General features: G+C 31.4%; 2 protein-coding genes across 3 annotated transcripts; one reads left to right on the forward strand and one right to left on the reverse strand.

The window, feature by feature from the left end:
* Positions 1-11614: 11614 nt before the first annotated feature.
* On the forward strand, positions 11615-12265 carry LOC125196281 (auxin-responsive protein SAUR71-like). Its single transcript, XM_048094733.1, has one exon. The coding sequence runs from the start codon at positions 11712-11714 to the stop codon at positions 12063-12065; it is 354 nt and encodes a 117-aa protein (XP_047950690.1). The 5' UTR covers positions 11615-11711; the 3' UTR covers positions 12066-12265.
* A 6212-nt stretch (positions 12266-18477) lies between these two features.
* Positions 18478-23676, reverse strand: LOC125196395 (nucleolar complex-associated protein 3). 2 transcript variants are annotated; one of them, XM_048094889.1, is made up of 13 exons: positions 23373-23676; positions 23119-23288; positions 22854-23023; positions 22045-22253; positions 21841-21943; positions 21536-21699; positions 21054-21192; positions 20691-20867; positions 20496-20623; positions 19926-20246; positions 19360-19499; positions 19174-19271; positions 18478-19094 (listed from the first exon to the last, which is right to left on the reverse strand). In XM_048094889.1, exons 1-13 carry the CDS (start codon positions 23528-23530, stop codon positions 18621-18623), a joined length of 2451 nt encoding a protein of 816 aa, XP_047950846.1. In that variant the 5' UTR covers positions 23531-23676; the 3' UTR covers positions 18478-18620. The 2 variants fall into 2 exon arrangements, with proteins under 2 accessions (XP_047950846.1, XP_047950845.1); XM_048094888.1 differs by having other exon boundaries at positions 22854-23026.
* Between the last annotated feature and the right edge of the window lie 2281 nt (positions 23677-25957).

Here is a 25957-nt window from a genome sequence, read left to right on the forward strand (position 1 = left end):
CTAACTTTTTCAACTCAATTTCATTACATTTCTTAAAATTCGTGTCTGGTCAAAGTGAGACAATCTTTGTGCGACGTTATGGGACGGAGGGAGTGATAGAATAGTAATTACATCCATATTAGAAAAGCAATGAGAGACAGGTGATGCGCAAATTAATGAGAAAGAGGTCCACAAATTATTTTTTAATTTCATAATTTAGTTTATGTGACCGTCCTTTTAATAAGAGATGGGCCGCGAGAGGCCCACAGGTGTGTGGAAATCCATATCACATCCATCAACAAGTGGGCCTCCTTTTGTGTATTTTGTCTACGACTAAAAATAATGAGGACAGGTACCCTAATTTAATGGGAAATGAGTGAAGTAGGGTCGGTGCATAGCGTGTACGACATGACCGTACGGCACATGGGAAGAAAAAGCTACGGTTAATTAAATTCCATCCAGACATCATCATCGTCAACTGCCCCTGGGACCCACTACCCTACTCCCCACGTAGGCCGTACGTTGCCGGTCTCTATGTATGTCCACCTTCCGATTCAACAAAACTAGCGCGTCAATTTTTTTAGTTTTTTTTATTTTCTCTGTGAATTAATTATTCTATTTAAACTACTACTCCAGTACTAGTATTACCTCCATCATTTTCGACACAAGATTTAAGAGCATGAAGTAAAATTTTGTTAATTATTTAGAGTAGAACAAAATAAAAGAGAAAATAAAGTAGGGATTAAAAAGTAAAAGAGAGAATGTCAAAAGAAAAATACTCATTTCTTCTTGATCATCCCAAAAAGAAATAGCAATGGACTGATGGGGGTATAATTTTTTGATTGATTTATGGTCAAATTGTCAATCTTATGGAGTAGGAGTAATTTTTAAAGCTTGAATATAACATCATTTTATTTTTATTGCTAATTTACAAAACGTCAAAAACTCAAAATTCAAAACAATGTGATTTATTGTAACATCATACCTACTTAATTTTGCCACATTAATTTCGATTTTGATAATATTGGAACAATTAAAAATTTATAATTACATATTCAAAATTACTAGATTAACCATAAATGAATGAAAATAATATACGAATAATTATAATTGCATAATAATAATTAAGACTAATTAAGAGAATCAGATTACATATAATAATTGAAACGCGGTGTGCAATCAGTTTTATTTTCTTTTCTGATGTGTGATAATTCCGGTGATATTTTGGAGAATATATCTAGAATGTTTTTATTCTCTCGTGATGATTGTAATTTGTAAACATTGATACCGTGACAGCGAAGAAGAAGATATTAATTAACGCAATTAATAAGGTGCATCTTCAATATAAAAAAAATACGCTATTTTTATATTCCAAAAATTAAAAATGCGGCAAATTCTAATATATTTATGGCAAATTGACAAAAGAAACTTAATTTCGTGCATTGCGCGGTGAAAAAAAACACTAATTAGGTTTAAATGCTTATTGGGACTAAAACTTAATTACACTACGACTAAATAAGGTTTTGGCAATATCTAAACGATGAATAAAGATTTAAATTATTATAAATTTATTTACATTCAAATCATCAAATGTATGGTGCATACCCATTAAGAATCATCAATCGCTAAATTCCTACTACATGTTAGTAGTATTATTTTGGGATCAATATTGATTGATTTAAATATGACATATGAGATGTCATATAGTACCAAAAGATGATGGACTGATTTAATAATATGATTGTGGAGCTGGAAAATTAATTTCCAGCAAGAAAGTTAGATGAATCACACATATCAAGAAAAACACGCGTCGCCACTCATAATTAATAGTACTCCATTTAATTGTTTTATTTAATTATTTATTAATATTCTAAAGTATAAAACATAAACTTATAGCATTATCAAATTAAAATATTTTGTATGGAAAATCATGATATGAATATTTTAGCATTAATCATAAGCAAATATGAATATGAATGTTTGTTCAATTTGTAACCAATAATACATTAATACTTACATAATTTTGCTAGTTATAAAAATAGTCTATTTCATTGATATATTTCGTCTTAGGTATTTGGATTGAGTAATCGCCCTAGACATACATTTTTAGACAATTTTTATTTTAAAATTGGCATAACATAAATTACAGTTGGGATATTATTGTTCATAATACCTCAAAAAGTTTGTCTAAAAGGAGCATGCTTTTGACGTAGACTGCAACATGAGGTTGCACTATTAATATTGTCTGCCCCTAAAAGAAAAAATTGTCTGGGTCTGAAATTATAACAACAGGCGAAAATGTTTATTAATTAATTTATTTTGTTGTGGGAAAATGCCAGCTATCTAGAATATTACTACTACACTTTTTTTGTAAAATGTGAAAATAGTGTATATTATTGAATATATAAAATCATTAATGCATATAAAGAAATTAGTTGTAGTGAAAAAAAAATGAAATTTTGCTCATTATAATTTGAATGCAACCACAAGAAGATGCATTTATCATAGTACTATTATATCTTTGGAATTGGAGGTTTGTAAAATATTCTCTATTTTCACACTAAGCTAATCTTTTTTCTATATGAATCATTCCTTTTGGAATTGTTTATTATCTTATAGGAGTATTAATTTATATAGGAATTACAGATGGAATTCCACCTCCACCAGCAACTTGTTGATTTTTGGATTTGAATGTGTTGATATAGTGGGGTTTACATGTCGTCCACCTTGATGATTTTGTCAGAACCTATTAAGATAATTTATGTCCAACCATTACCCTCTTTGGTATACTTTTAATTTAGTTGGGGTTAAAACTTTTGTTTTATGCATGTTATTATGACAACATACACTACTAGTACTTCTTAATTTAGTTAGCCCAATCATTAGCGAGATTTGATCGAAACAAAAACCCACAAGAATATATAGTTACATTATTTACATACTACTAATAAAAAAGAAGGATGGCTATAAATGTACACAAGTACATAACTGAATTTTTAAAAAAACTTTACACTGAAAATTAATTTATATTAATTGATTGAAAGTATATTATATACTAATCATTCTGTAGTAATTTAGAAAATTAATAAAGTGTTATATTAAATATCAACGTATTTGAGAAAAAATATTTTTTTATTGAATATATATAATTATTTCAAATTCAACTCGGAATTATGTGAAATTTGTCATAAATTTCCCATATCATAATTTTATGTTATATTATTAATAATAACGAAACTAATTTATGATTTAATTAAATTGTATTTAAAATGTAGTGATATTATGAAGAAGTCAATTAGACACTGTGATGAGCGCCGATAGTTGAATAATCACTAATATCTATATTTATATTTCTACGTTTTTCCCGTGAATATCAATTCACGCATGTCACATTTTTTGTTCTGTTATTTCATGCACTTTTATTATCCACATCTTTTTTACTTTTTTAAGTCCAAAGCCGAATATCATTCAAAAAGTGGGATCTAAATTAAAGAAAAAGTAAATAAAGTGAGGTGTGACCTGATTTCAAACGAGATGAACACATTCTGTAGCTTTTCTACTTTAACCAATTAATAAATCCATCAAATTATAAAATACTAATGTTTACTTTTTTGAATTCAACCTCAATATAGGACAGTTATCATATTTATAGTCCCTGATATTTTATTATTTTAAATTTAATTTTTACTATCGAGACACCCACAAAATTAAATTTGGTTAAAGTTGGAAAAAGGATAACATTTTTCACACGAGGGGAATAATTTGGGTGAAAAAATTAAACAAATAAAGTTGGATAGAGACGTGATTGATTTATCATTTTATTGTGGCAACTGTACTGAAACGGACTACGGAAAGTGATGATAAATTAAAATGAAGATAATGGAAAAAAGTAAAGTGATATTTAGTGATATCACTTCTGCCACACTTTTTACTTTAGTTTTTATTTATTTTTCACTGTACTTAGTATTAATACAAGGATAAGTAGATCAACCAAGGATTTGTAATGACTTGATGTGAACATAATCCTTCCTTTCATGTGAACAAATTAATGTCAAGTAAAAATATTTATTAATAATTTTAATTATCAAAAAATTACTCCCTCCGTCCCTGATTAAGAGTCACACTTTTCTATTTCGGTTCGTCCCCAAGTAAGAGTCACACTTCATTTTTACTATAAATAGTAAGTAGGTCTCACATTCCACTAACTCAATTCACTCACATTTTATTATAAAACCAATATAAAAAATGGGTCCCGCATTCCACCAACTTTTTCAACCAACTTTTCTTTACATTTCTTAAAACCCGTGTCCGGTCAAAGTGTGACTCCTAATCGGGGACGGAGGGAGTATAATTTATGGTATAAAATTTTGTGAACATAATGCTTCCTTTCTTTTTTTTCCTGCATCCGCCCCGCTGGATATGTATAAATATATCGGATGTGTATAAAGGGTAATGAACTCTATATATTATACAATTTCCAAACATTGCAACACAGTGTAAAATTTCTAGATTTTGATATCAACACAATATCAGTACGGTGTCAACCGTTGACACTATGTTAACATTTTTTGTTGCTATTATTTTGTCATCTATTGACATTTTCTAACAGTCCAAATTATAGTTTGGAGTTTGTACATTATATAGAGTTTGCATTTGATTACATTCATGTGTATAAATGTATACCTTTATTTAATTTTTACTTCCTTGTCCTATAAAATTTTATAATTATACACATGATTTAGAGTAAATTTATTTTATCTTTAATAATTGAATGAAAAATCGTATATATTAATAATTAATTGACCTAAATAAGGATAAAGATTAAACGAGAGATTATATAATTGTTTTGTAAAATTCTTAAATAAAGATATTTAAGCCAAAATTAATTTTTGAATAATATTACGAAAAAGAAAAACTATATCAATTATGTTGTTTTACATTATCGGGCCCACCACTAAATGAACATTCCAAGAATGTGTTAGAATGCTAGGATAGTGCAATTAATGGGTGTAGCTAGAGAATTCGAGTTAGGTAAATTAGACAAGAAAATAGATTTACAACGGGATCGACAGCCTCTATTGTTCTCGATATCTACCAAACTTTAAGAAACAAGAAAAATGGCCATAACTTGCTGAAAGAGTAAATGCATATTTTTATGTTGTTTGGTTCAAAAACTTGTCAATGTCAAGTAGGGTTGGCACTAGGTTGTTTGCTTGTATCACCCTCGTGTAAATTATTTTAATTCTAGCTTGTAATATCCCATAAAATAAATGACATAATCAATTACTATATTACAAATATTACATAACAAAATTACATTAGTTAAATCATTTATATTTCAAAAATTTACATTATTAATAATAATAAACCACGCAAAAAATATGCTCGCGTAGGACCAAACTTCTTCGAAGAGATCTTCTTGCATGGAGCATGAGCCCGCATAAGATTGTTCTTTGCGTATAAGAGAATGTTCACTTGCGACTTTCCGACATTGAGAAGGCACATTTGGTTTAGTGTTGTATTTATTGAAAAATTTGTGATTAAAAAATAATTCAAAATTTATTTTTTGCGGTACTGTCTCGCCGACTATAGGCAATGCATTCGCGTCCTAGGCAGACCGCATCACATGCCCGGTCCTGAGGACTAATTTTAACTCTGATAGTAGTATAATGTTAAGATTTGTTTGAGCAATGGTTAAATTGTGGTTATAATTAGCTCGATGGGTAAATCTAAACTGGAGACCCTTTGGTCCTTATCCTAACCCGATATTTAACAGTGAACATAAAAGAGATGGAAATTACTTGTGTTATATTCTAAATGCAAAAACAGTACACAAGAAAAATAAAGATGTTTTGATAATTAAGGTGTGTTACTGCCTTGGAAAAGCTCTTAATCATTTTTAGAAAAGAGCATTTGTGTTTTTGATTTAGAATAAAAGAAATCCACTTTCTTATTTAGTTACACTTTGATAAGTTTATCCACATACTTATAATATTAATTCAGGAATAAGTTACAAATGGAAGATTGAACTAAAGGAGAGAAGAAAAAAATGCATGACATCTCTTGATCTTCAAAAGTATAGCCTCTCGATTCAGTAATAAGCATGATTAGAATCTTTTTATTTTATCTTTAATTAACTTGCTAATATGAGTTCTAGTATATAGAATTACATTTTCATAATCGAAAAAGTTCATAATATTCGATATCAATCCTTTTATACATTTCTCTACAAGGACCACTTTTATACGACTTATCATTTTCCTTGAGTCAAACGGCCTTGTTTTTTTCCTTTGGCTATAAATATAATTAATCATCGGACAAAGTGAAAAGTCGAAAGAAAAATATGTGACGAAACTACTACGTTAAGACACCACCTCCTACTCCATCAACATGCTCAGACCGCTTCAACATCTACACAAATTTTGGACACCAACATCAACCACACCATATGTCAACCGTATATCATTTGTATACCAAGACTATGTGTCTTTTTTTTTTTATTAGTGGCACTACTTTTCTTTTTGAGCTATTTACGTGCTAATGCGGTTGTCGGTTTAAAACACATGAATAAAACGTTCTTTTGAACTTAATTAGACATTGTCGTGTTGTGCAGCGCCAATTTCCATGTGTTCAAACCAACATGTTGTTCACCGAAAAATGGAAAGGATATGATAATTGCGAAAATGTCAAACTTTTTTTCATTTTTCATATTTTGAAAAGTGTGGGACATGCCAAAATTTGACCATATTTCATGATTTATTTGATAATTTGCACAAAATAGGAGTATAATATAATATTGATTACCTAATTATGATCTTTCTTTCTAAATAACAATCGACAAATATCAATAGTTTCCTACAAGAATTTGGGTACGTTGTCTTCAAGTCTCGGCGATAGTAATTACTAGTGTGATCAGAATATTCAGAAATTTAGTTCCTTGGTAGTATTTATTATGTATCTTATACATTGATTGACCGTTACATGATCTATGTAAACTATGCCAACCAATATTTTGATTTCATTAATGATCGTACCCTCTTCTTCTAGATAATACAAACTAGGATTTCTTCTCGATAATAATTTTAATGCTTCGAAAATGTAGTAGGCAAGGATTCAATTATTGATACGAAGTTTCCATACTTAGAGTTAACAACGTTAATTTAATACGGTATATAATGAAAAATGTATTAAATGATGTCACACACTAATATTATTATTTAAACTATGGAAATTAAATTAGTTTCGTGAAACTACAACGCACATACGCGTATTATGTAGTATTAAATTTAATTTGATAATATAAATGTAATATTAAATGATTATCACAAACTTTAAATTGTGGAAATTAAATTAATATCATGAAACTACAACGCATATACGCGTATTATGTATTAATAAATATAGAGTTCCCTCCAACGTGACATGATTATGTTCTTGTAAACCACGTATATGCTAGTGCTAATGATTGATTTAAAATAAATTATAACTGGGATGATAAATAATTAGTTGAATATATATACTCTAATAATTTCGTCGGCGCCCTTGTGCCTATATCAATGTGAATACACTTCGTTTTTGAGTCTGAATTGGATCTGAGAATTCCCCAAGACTCAACTGTCAGAATCATTACATTAAATAATTTTGTATCAAGTTTAGGACACTGTCTCTCACCATTGGACTATGGCTTAATCTAATACAATTATTGTTCATAACATATAAGCAAATTAAGGTAAAAAATTTATTTAGTCATTGGGTGTTAATTGCTACTTATATTCGGGCTCAAGTGAAGGATGTCAAAATAATATTAACAGAGTTTTTTGCACAATAATTTATACAAAATACTAAAAATCTGATAATATTACATTAAAAAATGGCAAGAACTAATTAAGTGAGCATCTTCAACAATTTACACTAAACTCAAACTCATTTTAGTATAAATGTCATATTAAATACTAGATTTTACTCTAACCACTTACACTAAATTCAAATTTACAAGAAAATTCCTTATATTATACCCCTTTTTACTCACAAAATTTAAAAACCTTTTGGATTTGGGTTCAGTGTAAATCTAAAGATAAGCTTTTTTTTTTTTCAAAAACTAAAAATGGGATTGGTTTTAGTCTTTTTCAGTACTGTTGGAGCTAATTATACATAATAATTTTTTGTTTGTGATTAATTAAAAGTGGGATTGGTTTGGGAATACTATTAGCTCCAATAGTACTCCAAAACCAATCTCATTTTTATAATTAATCACAGACATAAATTTGTCATGTATAATAGGGTGGATACGTTGCCAAATTATTCTAACACGTAAATATATTGTAAAAAATGTCTAGCTAACTAGTAGGACTATTTGTCATTTATAATAGGGTAGATACGTTGATAAATTATCATAAATACTATAGACTCTACATTCATCCTATTTCATTTTAAAATCTCAATACATGTATGCTTACTTATTTAAGTGTGTGTCATGAATCATGATGTGGGCAAGTCACATTATTTCTTTAAATTCAAATACCGACAGTTATGGAAGCGATTTCTTTCTATTCAACTTTGGACTATTCTAATTTACTTAATTATGTGACTGTGACCACCCCTTTTAAATTTCGTAGAAATTGAATGAGATCTAAATTAGACCAACAAAATATACTGACGCGTGGCGATGATTGTATAATGCTATTTTATCATAATGTTATAATGTATACCAATTTAATTAATCATATTCTAGCCTAGAATTAGGTTATCTTTTATAATGTCAAATTGCCAATATATATAATTTGTGTAGTTGAAATATCATTACTACATTCATAATGTATATGGATTGCAAGACTATATACTATCTTCTCAAATTAAGTTACCATAATTTTTTCATCTTTTTAGTTTAAAGTTTTACTTAGTGTTTTCTGGATAACTACATGTTTCTACATTTTTTTTCTGGCATATTATTGTATTCAACACACGATTATAAAATAAATACCTCTAAAAAGTAATGATATAATTAATCTTCAAATGCTTTTAAATATACATAGGACTCGTTTGATTTAAAAGATGATCAGATTTGAGAAGATATGTAAAATAAAATAAGAAATACGGATTTCATGTCAAAATATGCAAAAATATAATTTTTTATTGTTTGATAGAACATAAATTATTTAAATTTGTATAGTATATTAAATAACATGGTTTAACTTGACAAATTGATGGGTTACATAAATATAGTTAAAGTTATAATTTTGGTAAGATTGGGTAGGGCCCTTGTCTTATATTGGACTTTGAGTTAAACTTAACTATGATATCAAACAATTAGAAATGTCCATATTATCTCTCGTTTTCCATTATAATTATCTGGAGGCAAAAATTAAACTCAATCCACCAAAAGTATATAAAAGCAAAAATAAAACTACAATTATATTATTCTGTTTTAATAATTTATCAATAGTGTAAATAATCAGATATATTTTTTAAAAATATACTCCCTCTGTGCCATTAAAAATGAAACGTTTTCCTTTTTTGTCTGTCCCATTAAAAATGAAACGTTTCCTAAAATAGAAACAACTCTATCTCTACTTTTTCATCTCTCTTACTTTACTCTCTCTTCATTAACTCACAAAACAACACTACATAAAATCCCGTGCCGATTCACAAATGTTGCATTTTAAGTGGGACGGAGGGAGTATTTCATTTTTAGAGATGTATGTAACTATGTTTAGTATCACCACCCTATTTTAAAAACTCGATGTCGTTCCATCAACAATTAATTAAACGATTTATCATCAACATAAGAATTTGGTGGGGCTGTAAATATGCTACATAATTAGAAGTTAAAACTAAATTAGCCATGCTTAATTTCATGACTTCATTCAAAGAGTGTGGCCATTGACCACATTCGTGATTCGACAAAGGAGGTTGGGGAGAAACTTAATTAAATTGACAGTTTATCGGTACCTGTAATACTCTCAATTTTTGGTCAATAAATTAATCAATTTATGAAATTTCCTAAAGTCGCGAATGAACATTTTAAACAAGTTAGTCCCAAGTCAAATTTGTCACTATATTTATGAAAATTAGTAGTATTACTAATTTTTCTTGCATTAATATAAACAAAAATGTTTACAGTATATATAATATAGGGGTGTACTAGTATAACAACTAATTTTAAAGTTACAACGTACATCCAACCACGTCTTTGTCACATGGCACGAAAAATGCAATATTGTACACGAGAAAAATGCAATACGCATTTGTAGAAGCTATAAATTAATTTCGGCAGATTGCATTTTTGTTATATGCAGATTGCATTTTTTATTGTTAAGTTTTGCATTTTAGATATTGACTGTTTAAATTGCATTTTATATATAGACGGATTGCATTTTTATATGTGAAAATGCAAAACTTAACAATAAAAATGCAATTTATGTGAAAATGCAAAACTCAACACTATAAAATGCAATTTACATACAACAAAAATGCAATCTGCGAAAATGCATGTACAACTAGATTGCATTTTTGTGTTTAAAATATTGCATGTTTTGTGCCACATGGCAGCACCAGATTGAATGTACGTTGTGACTCTAATTAAGGGGGCACCCTAGTACTCCCCATATATATATATATACACGTCGAGCATCATCCATGAGACCACTATCAATTCACATTACATTATTTATTTTATATACTTATTTATTTTGATTTTAATATCTCAAGTATTATTTCTACTAATTAAATCCATTAACTTTACAATTCACTTCAATTTTGAAAACCAAAATTTGATCCTTTCACTATTTCTATAATTTCAAAAAATGAATAAAACAACTAATATACTCCCCCCGTTTCATAATACGTAGGTCGTTGTATGAGATTTAACATACTCACCCCGTTTTATGATAAGTTAGTCATTTTTTCTCAGTAGGGGAGATTTAACATATTCCCTTTGTTTCATAATAAGTATCATTTTTTATCAGTATGAGATTTAATGAAGTGGTCATTTTTTCTCAGTGGAGCAGCTTTAAAAATCTTTGGGCCAGCTGTCCCACCCATTAAGGTGCCTACAAATCAGCGCGAGGAATAGTCACTGGACTACCGATGGATACCCTTGGTAATTACCAAAAAAAAAATTCTAATCGCACACACATAAACACATTACATTTGTACTTTTCAGTCGAACGATGTTGTTCTCGTTATGAGTAGATAACATTAGTTAACTCATCAACGGCGATATCCACGTGAAATTCTGAGCTCCATATCAAATAAAATTTCATTAACAAAATTTTACCATAAACTAATTAAAAATAAATACAAAATTTGAACAAAAAGTTCATCTCTTTCTGGTAAATCATCCTTATCTAAAGTAGGTGAAATCAATTTGGCCATGGCGATACTAACGAGAGAGCGAGTCCGTCAAGTCACGGTATCACAAGATTTATCTTTCCCGCAAAATCGCTAGTTCCACTCCGTGACAATTGCTATCCCCACTCCAGGAAAACATGTGTGTGTTCTTTACCAGATTAATTAAATTAAATTGAAATTAGGTAAATAAATAAAATAAAGAGAGTCTCTCAGCAAACAATAATTGTACCTGCCAAGTACGCATATCTGTACCTCTCAATAACCTTTCTGTGTTCAACATTATTTATACCCCTTCTCCCCCTCTCTCTCTCCCCTCACCCTCACTTTCTCTCACTAAAACCGCTCTCTCAATTTCCACCATTTTCCCCCAATTTCCGAGATCTATGAAGAAGCTCATGAGGAGACTATCCAGAGTCGGCGACTCCTCGCAGTACTGCCTCCTCAGATCTCAATCGCGCCGCTGCAATTCCTCCTCGCTGCGGAAGGGCGGCGTTCCGGAGGGGCACCTCCCGGTCTACGTCGGCGAGGAGATGGAGCGGTTCGTCGTGAGCGCGGAGCTGCTCAATCACCCGATCTTCGTCACGCTGCTCAACCGATCGGCGCAGGAGTACGGCTACGAGCAGAAAGGCGTGCTGCGCATCCCCTGCCACGTCCTCATCTTCGAGCGCGTGCTCGAGGCGCTCCGCGTCGGAATCGACGCGCAGGATCTGCTCAATTCGCTCACCGATCAGTTGTAGCGACCGATGAATTTTAATTATACTAGATCGGCGCCGGCGTTTTTCTCTCTGCCTTCTCGATTGTATATACTTTGTTGTGAACAGAGTTGAGAGGCGGAGAGGCTAGGGCTTTTTTTTTTGTTGAAGGTGTTTTTTTTTGTGCCTGATGATGTAGAAAAGTTACGACAGCGGAAAACAGAAATTAAACGTATTTTTCTTCATCTCTGATGTGTGAATTTCGTGTTTGAGTTTTGAATTTTGAATTTTGAAGTTTTTTTCTGGAAAATTTTGAAATCGGCGAAAGAGTATAATAATACAGGAGAATGTATGTATATACGAGTATAAAAAATGGGGATACCGATGGTGTGTACGGTTCGTACAGCGAGGAAAACGGAAAGTAACGGTGACTGAATTTTGGAGAATAGCGCCGCCGCGTGGCTAGCGGTGGCGCTTTGTTGTTTCCGATATCGGAGCATCGGATTCCGAAATGGAGGGGTGAAATGGTCATTTTCGGCGAGGGTAGTTTCGTCACGTTAGGAAAATGTTTTTTTTGGTGGAGGAATATCTCATTGTGTTGTACGGATATGGTTGAAAATGATAATCATACATTAGAGCTAGGGCCTGTGGAGTGGGCGCCAATCACTACTACTATTAAATTGAAACATTTATGTGATTTGTATAATTAAGATTAGTTTTGGCATGGCAATAATCGAGACTCGTTAGGGATGCTAATCATATGTGATACTGAGATTAAGTACGTATCATATACTGAGATTTGATACTGAGATTAACTACGTATCATATGATGCGACCGAACAATATTCGTAATATGTAATACTGAGATTAACTACGTATCATATGATGCAACCGAACAATATTCATAATATGTAATCTATCAAATTGACTAGGCCCACATTGAATCTAGAAGGTATAGTTTTACATTAACGGAAGAGTGAATTACATATTTAGGACCTATACTTATCACAACGAACGTTTGCGGTCCCTATACTTGCAAAATATCATTTGCGGTCCTTATACTTGTACTTATGCACGTTTTAAGGTTCTTTTCGCTTTTTGATATTTTTTTGGACGAAAATACCCCCAAAGAAAAAATTTGTACACTATTTTCTCTCTTTCATCCTCCTTCTTTCTTTTTCCTTTATCTATAATAAAATTAGAACTAAAATTATGGATTTGTTAATCTTATTTCCTTTTCTCACATCAAAAATTTCTCTTCGCAATTCTAACAAAATAATGTAAAATAAATTTCTTAGCTGAACTTTTGATTTGTCTAATTTCCTTCTTCAAATATGTCTCATCTCAAATTTTCTTTTAATTATACAAGTCATTTACAGAAAGAAGAAAGAGAAAAAATGAAGAAGAAAGAAAAAGGAGAGAAAATAGTATATAAATTTGTCCTTCATTTATTTGGGGGTATTTTAGTCCTAAAAATGTCAAAAAAAAGAAAAGAACCTTAAAACGTGCATAAATACAAGTATAGGAACCGCAAATGATATTTTGCAAGTATAGGGACCGCAAATGTACGTCGTGATAAGTATAGGTCCTAAATATGTAATTCTCTTAACGGAATAGCCAATAAATGCATCTCCGCAATAAAAGTTAAATTGATAGAATCTCGCAAGAGCAGATAATGATAAATTAGAGCTAAGAGTTGCGGAGTCGACGCCGATCATCACTATAAAATTAAATTTTTTAATATAACTTTGTTTCAAAATTACTTATTTGTATTTAATTACTTAAAATTAATTTTGTCATGACAAAGATTAGACCCATAAGGAAATACTAACCATATGTTATCCTGAGATTAAGCATGGTATCATTGCAACAAGATAATATTTGTAACATTTAATTTATCAAGCTGACCATTATCTTTGCGCCAACAGTGAATCTAGAAGGTATACTTTTACATTAACGGAATAATCCATAAATGCATCTCCACAGTGAAAGTTGAATAGATAGAATCTCGCAAGAGAAGATAATGATAAATTAGAGCTAGGGGTTGTGGAGTGGGCGTCAATAGATCTGTTTCGAAATGATCTAAATTGAATTAATTAAAATTAGTTTTGTCATAGCAAAGATTAGACTCACAAGGAAATACTAACCATATATTTTACTTAGATTAAGTATCTTATCATTGCAACCGAAAAATATTCATAATAGTTCATCTATTAAATTGATTATTATCTTTGTGCCAACACTAAATCAAGAAGACATTTTTATGTTAATGAAATAGTCAACAAATGCATCTCTATAATGAAGGTTAAGTTAATAGAATCGCAAGGAGAAGATAAAACTCTCAAAAGGATATATTTAAACATGAATACATTGGATAGTTATATTAAAGGAATAAAGCCTTATGTATAAAGTATATAACTTATTAATTAAAAAGAAAATTTTCGGCGTGTGTTCTAAGGGAGGAAAGGAAAATTAATTTACTTGTTCTAAGAGAGGAAATTAATTGTTTTATAATGTAATTGAATTTAATGTGCGGAAATCGTAAATAAATTAGCCCCATGTATATAACGGCATATAAATTTCTGAAAAATAAAAATATTTAAAAGAAAATGAATAGTCGTAAAACTCTTTTGACGTTTTCATTGAATCACAAAAAAAAAAGTTAAGATTCTTTTTTTCTTTTTTACCAATCATGTATGTGTATTTTAAATAAAATATGACTGGCTAAGAAATTAATTACTGGGATTCTATCAAAACCAGGTTTGAGACAAAATTTTAACCAACGATTTAATTTGATTATTTTGTTAGGGTGTATTGTCTAGTAGTAATAGCTCTCTTTTTTCTCCGCCTAAAACAATTAATATAGACGTTTCTAATTTGTAATTAACATTTGCTAAGGAGTTATCACTATCATTTATCAATATAGGTACGTAGAAAAACGTTTTTAACTACAACTAATTAAAATAATCCATTTTTTTTAGATAAAGAAGCATGATCATAAAGACTTTATAATCGATTCAATGAATGCTTGAGTATAGCCGCCGTAATTAGCGTGGTGATAACCTGAATTGTGCAATTCACAATCCTAATTATAAGCTTACTTTAAATAAACTTTGCTCTACCTCCAAGAAAATCAAATTTTGTTTTAACGAAGTTTAGTACTAAAATGTTCAAATATATCCTAAATATTATGATCATTTAAAACTCTAGCATGCAGCATCAACTTTGACTACGCGCAATATAAATTATAATTTGACCGGATATTCCCTATACTTTCGATTATATACAAATAAATTATACTCTCTCAATTCATGTGAAATATAATTAATCTCATTGTTTAAAATCAAAATAAAATTATAAAATAAAAGATAGTTTAGGATTTTGATGACTTCATAGTATTACCTAATTTAAAGACAGCAACTCTCATTCAACTTTTATATATATCCTCTTTTAGAAAGTGATAGTACTTAAATAACTTATAGAACATCTTATATGAGCTCTATCCTCATTTGATATATATTTAATGGTATATGTTCTAATGCATTTAATATGATTCTAATAATTAAAAATATAATTGACATTTTATTTTTACAAAATTTATTGCAAAAATCATGGGGTAACAAATTAATAATCCATATCTCCCCAAAGATTTTAAAAATTTGATTTAGCACGAGTTTTAATGCATAATTGAAAAATTAAGAGAGACATATAAAGATTTTTTTTAAAGTATTGTAATGGAGAATGAGTCTCACCTCGTTAGAGAGAAAGTAGTTTCCAAAATTAGAAAGTTTATACTTTTCATTGATGGATTAAAAAGAAAATAGTTCATACTTTTCAGGAACGGAGGGAATAACTAGTTTTGTAGTAAATCCAGAATAAATCAATAGTTTAATAATTTATAGACAAATTTTAAAGTTTTTGTGCAAAAACAGAATTTAGTGAAAGTTCATAACATCTTTATGCTTGATTAAGTATGAACATGTTGGGATACTTCCGATAAGATTATTTTTAAGATCCTAACTAAGATTGTATGTAATGATCGAAGTCATCGATTTTATACATAAATATGAAGAGGATTCTCCCTTTACTTAAGAATCTGTTAACTCTGGAATACTTTAATTTCAGATTTAAGTTTCATCAATTGATAATTAAGGTCAATGTGAGAAGATTTTCAATGTATTTTCCCTTCTCATAGAGGACTTCTAATCATGAATCATTATATTAGTTACACTTTCCCACTGCTATTTCCGTTACATTTCATACAAACTAAAATAAACTAATTAACAGAAGAATGTGACTGTTCGATTGTACTTTAAAACTTTAATTAGAACATTGAGATAGAAAAAAATTGCAAAATATTATCTATAACAGACATGCCAAGTGGTGGAACGAATCGTCTTCATATGCAAAGTGCTTTTTTAGAGGATGACCCACATGATTTTGGATTTTAATTAACTAATTAATCAATCAATTGATTTCGAAAATCAAACCTATAAATTATTAAAGTTACTTAGACCCACTACAACCTGGATTATTTTATTTTTATCCGATATTCGTCACCTGGCCAGTTTGGGATTTGATATGGAGCTATGTCACATCACATGATCTCTCTCTCTCTTTTTTCCCAATAATTCACTAATTACGCACAAATTATATTTGTCCTATATATCATGTGGGTTTGCATTCAAAATTGTAAGTAAAGTAATTTTTACCATTTTCTTGTAAGAAACAAGATTGGTGAATATGGTCATTGAGTAAAACACAACCATTTTTTTTTCTAATACGATATCATTATTAAGATTGTAATGAAGTTGCTTAAATTTTAAAAATCTTTCACTAATGATTGCAGTTATGGATTCTGCTGAGTCATCATAATCAAGAATGTCCTTGCATCCATCCTAAACTTAATTAGCAAGACATGCCGTAGCTTAATCAAACTATCAATAATCCATAATTACAAGTAGAAGAATACATTACCATCTTAGTAGTATCTTACACGGCTAGTGGACACGATCACACGAACTTAGACGATGTATACAGTAACATGACAAAATTGTTGGAAACATAAGAATCCACAAAATCTATCTCGTCCAAAATTTTTGAAAATCTATCAAGAAAAATATGGATGGGATCCCCTTTTGCAAAATTCCACAGGTTCTGCGGTGTAGATCCACATCTTGTATTAATTTTACATATTTGTATTATTTTTATATATTTTTTTAATTTCAGCAATGGATGGTTTTGATCTGCACAGCATCCCCTGTTGTGGCATTTTGCACGGCAGGGGATCCCGATCCAAAAATACTCCATTTGGTGTGAGCACGAGTTTTAAGAAATGTAAAGAATAGTAAGTTGACCAAGTTAGTGGAACATGTGACCCACTTTTTTATGCTCCACCCGTCCCACAATAAGAGTCACATTTTGTCATTTCTGTTCGTCACATTTTGTCATTTTAGTCTGTCACACAATAAGAGTCACATTTCACTTTTACCATATATATAGTAAGTAGGTCCACATTTCCACTAAAATCATTTCTTTTACAAGCAACCTCCAACTACTTTTACCATATAAAAGTGGTCCACATATTTCACTACTTTTCCAATCCACTATTCTTAACATTTCGTAAAACTCGTGCCCACATCAAATGTGACTCCTATTATAAGATGTAGCGAGTATTAGTTTTATTGTAAAATGTGATTGAAGTGAGTTAGTAGAATGTGAGACCTATTTACCATTTATGGTAAAAGTAAAATGTGACTCTTATTGTGAGATAGAGAGAGTATCTAATATGCATGAACATTACCGTCAATAAGTTAAATAATGTTGTTTAGTCATAAAGGAATGGACACCGTTTAGTTGAAAATTTACATAAATATATTACATATACTCGATCAGAATTTTCGACCATATGATAATTGAGAATAAATCCAAACTTCGTGATTTTATAATAATTTGCCCTCGAATACGTACGAACTTTATTCTTGAAAACTCGAATGTCCAAATTGTATTTCGCCTCTTACAAATAATTCCCACCATCCCAAAGAATAAAAAATAGAGAGATCTACTTAGTTCAATTCTACCAATGATTGATAACATGGATATCTCTTGAATTCCGCGATTAGCTCATTTATGGTGCAATGGAAGCCTCCCAAAATTTTGGGACGATAATAGTTAAACAAGTAATTAACAAGAATGGTATGAAAAGAAGCTGTTTCAGAGGTTAATAATAATAAATAGAGATGCAACTGTCAACCACAATCAATAACCAATTTTCTCATATTCTTGCCCTTGATTCACGCTGCCACCACATGCAATCAAATCTTGTTTTGGTTGTCTTCAAGAATGAAATTTTCAATATTCAATCTAAACATTTTCGAACAAGCCAAACATGTCAAAAGATATAGATACATGTGAATAGATCCCCCATCACTTCACTTTGTGTAGAAAAAATACAATCTCCCTCAATCAAATTATATTGTCACAAATTATGAAAGATTTGAGTATCATTGTGTGTTTTTGGACCAAAATTCTGACAGTCTACATAATTTAACACTACAAAACTGCTTCTTACTACACCACATCTATGAAAATGTAGTTATCTTAATTTGATCTAGTCTTCCTCTTCTTCTTCTGCGTCTTGTACGTCTCGTACAGATTTAGAGACTGTCTTGTGCGGTCCATCTCGGATCTTAACCTCTCGTTTTCTTGGATATCGCGTAGCAATGAGAAGTGTTTGGAAAGTTTACTTCTAATTGCATTTTCATCAATTTCATCTGAAGAATTTAGGTCTGATCCTTGGACAGGCACGCTGTCGCTTACCTTTCGCTTGTTATTGGTTCTTTTTATGGCACTAGGTGTGGCAAATGACTCGTTTTCCTTTAATAACTCCGTGTACGCTTGTTGTGGAGAGGCATGGACACGAAAGACCTGGTTTGTGTTGGCGTTCATGGTTGAGATAGTGGTCGCGATTGATGAAACAGAAGGGTGATAGTGTTTCATCAGAAGGTTAAGCTCCCAAAGGACTGAAGCTAGTGCGCCACAAAGGTTCGGGTCCAGCACATGAGGTTGGAATTTCTGCGATTATACGAACAATTATCAGCATTAACTGAAATGCAAGAAGCTATGTGCAAAAACTATCAAGATAAAGACTTACTGCAATGGCACCAGCAACAGATCCACCTCCAGCATCGTTTTCCAACAGATTACGGCATTTAGCATTCTTCTGAAGAAGATGCTTCACAGTGACCAGTGCTGCAATTTGTTTCCCGAATAAGAAATTAATATTATGGAAACAGTACTCAACAATGATAATTTCAGTATTCCAAAGTTGAAAACTGACCAGCCATGGACTCAGCCGGCCTAAAGCATAACGCAAATGTAGCCAACCGCTTTATAAATGCAGCAGCTCGTTGCATATCATGCTGTCTTTCATCACACAACATTATCTTCAGGGCTTCAGCCAACAAATCCCCATCATCCCTGTTTCAGAAACTAATGATGAAGTCCCCAATGCAAATTAAGCCGAAAATACAAAAAACTCAAAACGCGCCACAAAAATATGACTCGAGTCCAACAAAATAAGCCACAAACAATAGAATTTACACTGTTACAATGTAACTGGAGCTGATATTATATCCACTTCCACGTTAGAGTATCCTAAGATGCAAATCAACAACCTCAAAAGATATTTCAGATAAAGCAATGCATCAGAAGTAGGTCAAACTAAGTGATACTCCTATTTTACTAACATACACAAAAAAACAGATGCCTGAGGATGATCAATTTCTGGGAGATTCAAACTTAATGAATAAATGAAGAAATAAAAGACGGACAGCTAAAACCAACAAAGCAAAAGCAGGCAAACACAGTAACAGTTATGATTGATTCGGAGCGATATGTACAGACCTTCCTGGCTGGTATTCGAGTATAAGATTGTATAACTGGATAAAAAACTCCTGTAGATCAACATTCAGAGCATCTAGGTTGTTCCTCATCACTTTGAAAGCAACAATACAGCACCGTAACCGTTCCGACACTGTTAGCTGACAAGAGGAATTCTCGGAAGAATCTGCGGACTTATTGCCATTCCCAGCAAGTTTTCTCAGACATTGCATGAGATCAGCCATAAAATCCAAGTCAATTAGATGAGCAAACTTTCCAATTCCATTCAAACAAGGATCGAGTAGGGGATGGCTTCCAAATGCACCATGTACCGAACCTTCAGATCTGTGCATCAAAATACAAGTGGACATAAGGTTGGCAGTAATTTCCTAATCAAACAAATAGCTCAAAACTACAGACTGCAACAAGCATAACATGGAACAATTTGGCTCTCTTGAAGTGGTTCGGAACAATTTACATAAAACTTCATTAAATGCAAGGAGACTAAGGTGTGCATTGATATAACTAAGATAACTACAAAGTTCCATCATAAACTCTGCTGATCATCTTCACCTCCTAAAACAGGAAGCTTACTTTGGCTGCACAGTATGTTTTAGTACGCGGAAGACTGTCTGAAATACAGCAGAGAGAGTCTGTGACTGCATTTTCCTTCGCTCTTGGGGATCTTGATCAGATGAAACGGCTTTGTAGTCTGCATTTACCTGCAAGTCTCCAAATGTCAGAGATAACATAACAAACAAGCACAAAACACTTAAGTCGGATATATACCTCCTCTCTAGTCTTTGACATCATCTCTTTCCTACTCTTCTTCCTGTCATTTTCCGGTTTCTGATTTGACTCATCCGAACCTTTTCTCTTCTTGAATTTTTTGTATTTTGCTTTTTTATCCATATCAGATCTTTCCGGTTTTCCAAGATCCTCATCGAATGACAGAGACAAGAAAACCTACAAGGTTGAATGGTAAATAGATTCGTTACAAGGAACCAAAACTAAATGAAATTATATCGATAAACAAAAAAGTTCTTTCTGGTTTGTAGGCATTTTAAATTCTGTGTTAGGGTATATATAGTATAAACAACATAATATGTTAGCAAAGACACCTAAAGTCCATCAAACAGGATAGATTATTACTTCTAAGGAATCTGGATGCAGTTGGCAGTTGTGGCTTTTTACAAGTTCTGCAATCCTTCTTACAGCTTCCACAGTAACTTCACCACCATGTTTGCCTTCATTAGTGAAAAGTGACTTCACGGCCGAGCAACAAAGTTTTCTATCAAAATCAAGGAAAAAGTAATGTCAGTATCAAGCAAAGTAGTTGAAAGTTATAGAATAAAAGAAAGATGCTAAAAATCAATCAGATGAGAGAAAGAAGTAGTACAATTTATATTTCATTAGATGATTTTTGGATTGTCATGTGGATAATATCACACCCATGTTCATGGAAAAGAGAATGCAACAATTGACATAAATTACCTAAAAAGGAAACTATATGCAATCAAATACTTCATATAAACTACGGAGTACCTTATACTTTTAACATTTTTTAGGGAAAAAACAGCTATGAATATAAGTAACTATATTAGATAAAACGGATTTTTTTTAACTCTATATACCTTATAACATCATCTTGGGAACTTATATCTTTAACAACGGCAGCCAACAAGCTCTCACGATAGTTGAAGTGTGGGACTGCTGCAAGCAAAGTACATAAGCAACGGGTGGCCACAAGTTGATAAGCTGTTTGTTGCTGCAGTGCTACCAACTTCTGAACATAAGCCTGAAAATAGTTACACAGAACATAGTCAGTACAGGAGTATAATTGTGCCGTAGTCCACTACTGATTTATCGGAATTTCGGAGAAAGGTAATGAGAAGGTTATTTGACGCTGGGCAATAATACTAAAGATTGGAAACCTAACCTTGTATGCGGACAAAAGCGTGGACTCATAAAATCTCATCTTCTTAACATCCTTTGAAACCTTCATCTCTTGTTCCTTTTCAGTAGGCAGCCTGATCCGATAACTGCAATATTGGAAAATAGAGAGTAACACCTATGCAACACAAACACTGATGCAACAGAAACTGAAGTAGGCAGAAAACAGAATTTTTCGCAACATGCTCACCCTGGAATGATGTCTTTGAAGACAGCCAACAAAGATTTAAGCCCAAGTATGACAATGGAACTGTCTCCATCTTTTGAAATCTCCAGCATCTCTTTTAAAAGCCTAATATTGGACTCTGGATCAGCAAGTAGAGTGGTACCCAACTCAGCAAACTTATATTTCTTCTTCTCATTTGCTTCTTCAGCTGTCAGATCTTTTTTCACTTCATCCTGAAATATGGATATATTATGTTATGAATGATTGCAACTTAATATTTACACTGTTTTGCTGTGATCTGTTACCCTATTATTGGTTGCTCAGTTTTATTCAGATACAGCCCGTACCAGCTACTCAAATACCAAGCAGTCACCTCTTAAAAGTAAATAACTCAAATTTTCTTGTCACATACAGCAATTCAGATTCTTTACTAGTAAATACGAGAATAACATAGAGTAATCAATAAACTCAAACAATTCAGAACATTCAAATCAAAAGAAAGAAACAACAAAACATGCATGCTGAAAAAGAGCCCAGAAATTATATGGTTGCATTAGTGAAACACAAAACCTTGCATCATTATCAAAACTCTACTAATCTTATTGATGGTTTGGCTAAAAGATTAAGAAAGTGTTTGCACTTCACAATCCTATGGAATTCATAACATCGTAAGCTTTTATCATGTCAACACTTTAAAGTTATTGGTTTGCATCTTGAATCAACCAAGAAAGAATATGAATTTTTAACACCTCTTTTTTCTTTCCAATTCTATCTCCACTTGAATAATCCACTCAACTGTATCAACAGATTACACATAATAAAGACACACGCACCAATACTTCTTCCTGAGGAGTTTGCTGCACTTCCTCCTCCTTAGCTTGTTTCTTCGCCTCTTTCCTCAATTTCTTAGTCTTCAACCGTTTCTCTGCCTTCGTTGGCTTCACCAGAGCAGGGTCCTTAATCGATTCCCCAGACTCTTCTGCAGCCTCTTTCGGCTCCTTCACTACTGCAAAAAACAATTTAAAAATACTATCACTGCTACACATTAAGCTTAATCCATTTATCAAATACCAAAAAAAAATATTAAAAACAAAAAACCTCTTCTGTAGTATAACTGCCCATCCGCCGTTTTCAACGGAAGCGCATCAATCGGATCAACCTCCAACGTATTCTCTTCTTTCTCTTTATTTTCCAATTTCTTCCTCAACTTCTTCTCATACAACAGTTCCAGAGCTCCTTCATTGGCATCAGCCACTCGACTAACATGCCTAGGGTTCGAACAAATAATTGCATCAGCTACTCAACTAACATGCCTAAATTGATAAGAACGCGATTGATTGACAAGAACTTACTTGGTGAGAGAAGGAGTGTCAATTTTGGACATAAAATTAGCATAATCTGAATGCTGGTGGACAAAATCGAGATCCTCGTCAGAAACTTCAACTTCTTCATCGGGAACTTCTGGAGGAAGGTCAGGCGGTAGTATTATCTTCTGCTTCTTCTTCCCCATTTTGCTATTATCTTCGTCGGAGAAGAAAAGAAGAGAGGATTCGTCGGAAAAGAGGAAGCAATTCGTTCCCAGGAGAAAAGAGGAGGACGCGTCGGAGAAGAAAAGGGACACAGGGTTTAGGGTTTAGTGGGCTTGGGCTAAGAAATTTTATTTACAGAGTCACATACTGAAAAAAAAAAGTTCAATTTTGTATATGTTTTATACATCATTAAAATAATAATTTCACTTTTTTGAATGTGTTGTAAACTAGAATGATACAAAGACGTGAAATTAAGCAAATAGTTGAATAAAGCAATCCAATAATTGGGTAAATGACATAATTATGTGAAAAAAATTGGGAAAAACCATTTATGAAGTAGTGATATTTTTATTTAATGCTTTCCATTAATACGATGATGATTAGCTGCTGAAATGATTGAATAGAATATGCTTTGTGGAACGGCCCAAAAAGAAATTATGTCATAAAATTGGGATAATGGGCCCATCAAGGCCTAATTGTTAGTGCAATTTATGAAGTAGTAATATTTTTATGACAAAATACATTCTTACGTCCTTATACTTTAATCAAAATATTTATTAGGTCTTTGTACAATTTTTTCGTTTTAATAGATCCTTATAATTTTCACAATATTTTTATCAGGTCCTCATACAATTTTTCATTTTAGTAGGTCCTTATACTTTTATCATAACTTTTATTAGGTCCTTGTACAATCTTCTATTTTATGGACTTTTTACATTTATCTTGGATAATAATTTAAATATAATTAAACTTAATGAACTTTTTAATATTCCATTATTTAACTTAGCATAGTCTATAAAGATAATATCATCTTATTATCTAATAATCTCAATAAGTTGTAGAGAATAATAAAAAGATTAACCGTGATGATTGAAGATTAAAATTGAATTTTTTATAGAATAACTATCCGAATTTTCAATTTATTTTTTATATATATATTGAAAGATACGTTTCCCTAAATATTTATAATCATAAGACAAGTTAAATAATAAAATTAAAAGGTTCATTAAATTTAATTAAATATAAATTATTATCTAAGAGAAAAGTAAAAGAATATCTTAAAATAAAAATTTGTATAAGGACCTAATAAAAGTTATAATCAAAGTATAAGGACTTACTAAAACGAAAAAATTATACGAGGATGTGATGAAATTTATGAGAAAGGTATAAGGACCTATTAAAATGAAAAAAATTATATGAGGACCTAATAAATATTTTTATTAAAATACAAGAACCTACGAATGTGTTTTGCCTATTTTTATTTAATGCTTTCTTGATATCATGAAATCGCACTCATCATTCTAGTATTCACCATCACATGATAAGAACCAATGAATTAGGATAATTAGCCCATCAAGGCCCAACTATTAGTACCAAGTGGGCCCAGTAAACGGTAGAACACAATCACTAAATAGGGACTTTCTTAATAAATTGCTACTTACTATAATCAGTACTCTAAATTGGGACTTTTGGGATGATCATTTTTAATAAATTGCTACCATAATAGTTTTCATTTTAGGTTGGAGTTATCAATCAACTATCAAAATAAATTTATTGGGAGAGAAAGTATAGTATTATTTTTTTTAAACACGTACAGAAGTATGGGACAAATGGAGTATTAAATTAAAAGCTTTCATTTTCTTTGTTGTGTCATCCGTATACAAAACATTATCGTACTTTTATTCTTATTGAGGTAATGCAATGCACTTCATCCGTCTGCGAATAGGGATCCCGTTTTTTTATTTTGGTTCATCCGTAAATAGGAGTCTCGATTCATAATTACTATAAATGGTAAAGAAGCCACACATTTTACTAACTCATTCCACTAACATATCATTTAAAACTAATATATTCAAGTGAGACTAATATCCACTAACTTTTTTTCACCTACTTTTCTTAATATTTTTTAATACCGATGCTGGAAAGAAATGAGAGTACTATTCGCGGATGACGGGAGTGGGGCTCTAGTAGCTACCAATGAATGAACTAAACAAATGTAATAGTGTATGGTTGAAACTTTGTATTTTTTGAGCATATGGATTGGTAAAGAGATCTTATAAAATCGTCGAATTTTTAATTTTTGAGTGAATTTTTTTATATTAGAAGTCTATCACGAAATTCATGCACATGGGCTTTTCGTTAATCACTTATTGGACTTGAGATTTTTATTACTTAATGGCCCATGGCCAGTTGGGTTGCCTCTATCACATTCAATTTTCTTGTGGGTCAATACTTTCCTTTAAGATAATTTACAAAAAAAAATATTCCGTATCATGTATAGTCTTATTATTAACAAATTATTAGTAACGAAAAATAAGTTGTGGTTTCTCAATCAAAGCCATTAATTTTTTATAGATGCAAAAATGAGTGTTATATCAACATTAACCAACTTGATAAATAATAGCACT

This window comes from Salvia hispanica, chromosome 6, assembly GCF_023119035.1.
Source record: "Salvia hispanica cultivar TCC Black 2014 chromosome 6, UniMelb_Shisp_WGS_1.0, whole genome shotgun sequence".
Classification (NCBI taxonomy): Eukaryota; Viridiplantae; Streptophyta; class Magnoliopsida; order Lamiales; family Lamiaceae; genus Salvia; species Salvia hispanica.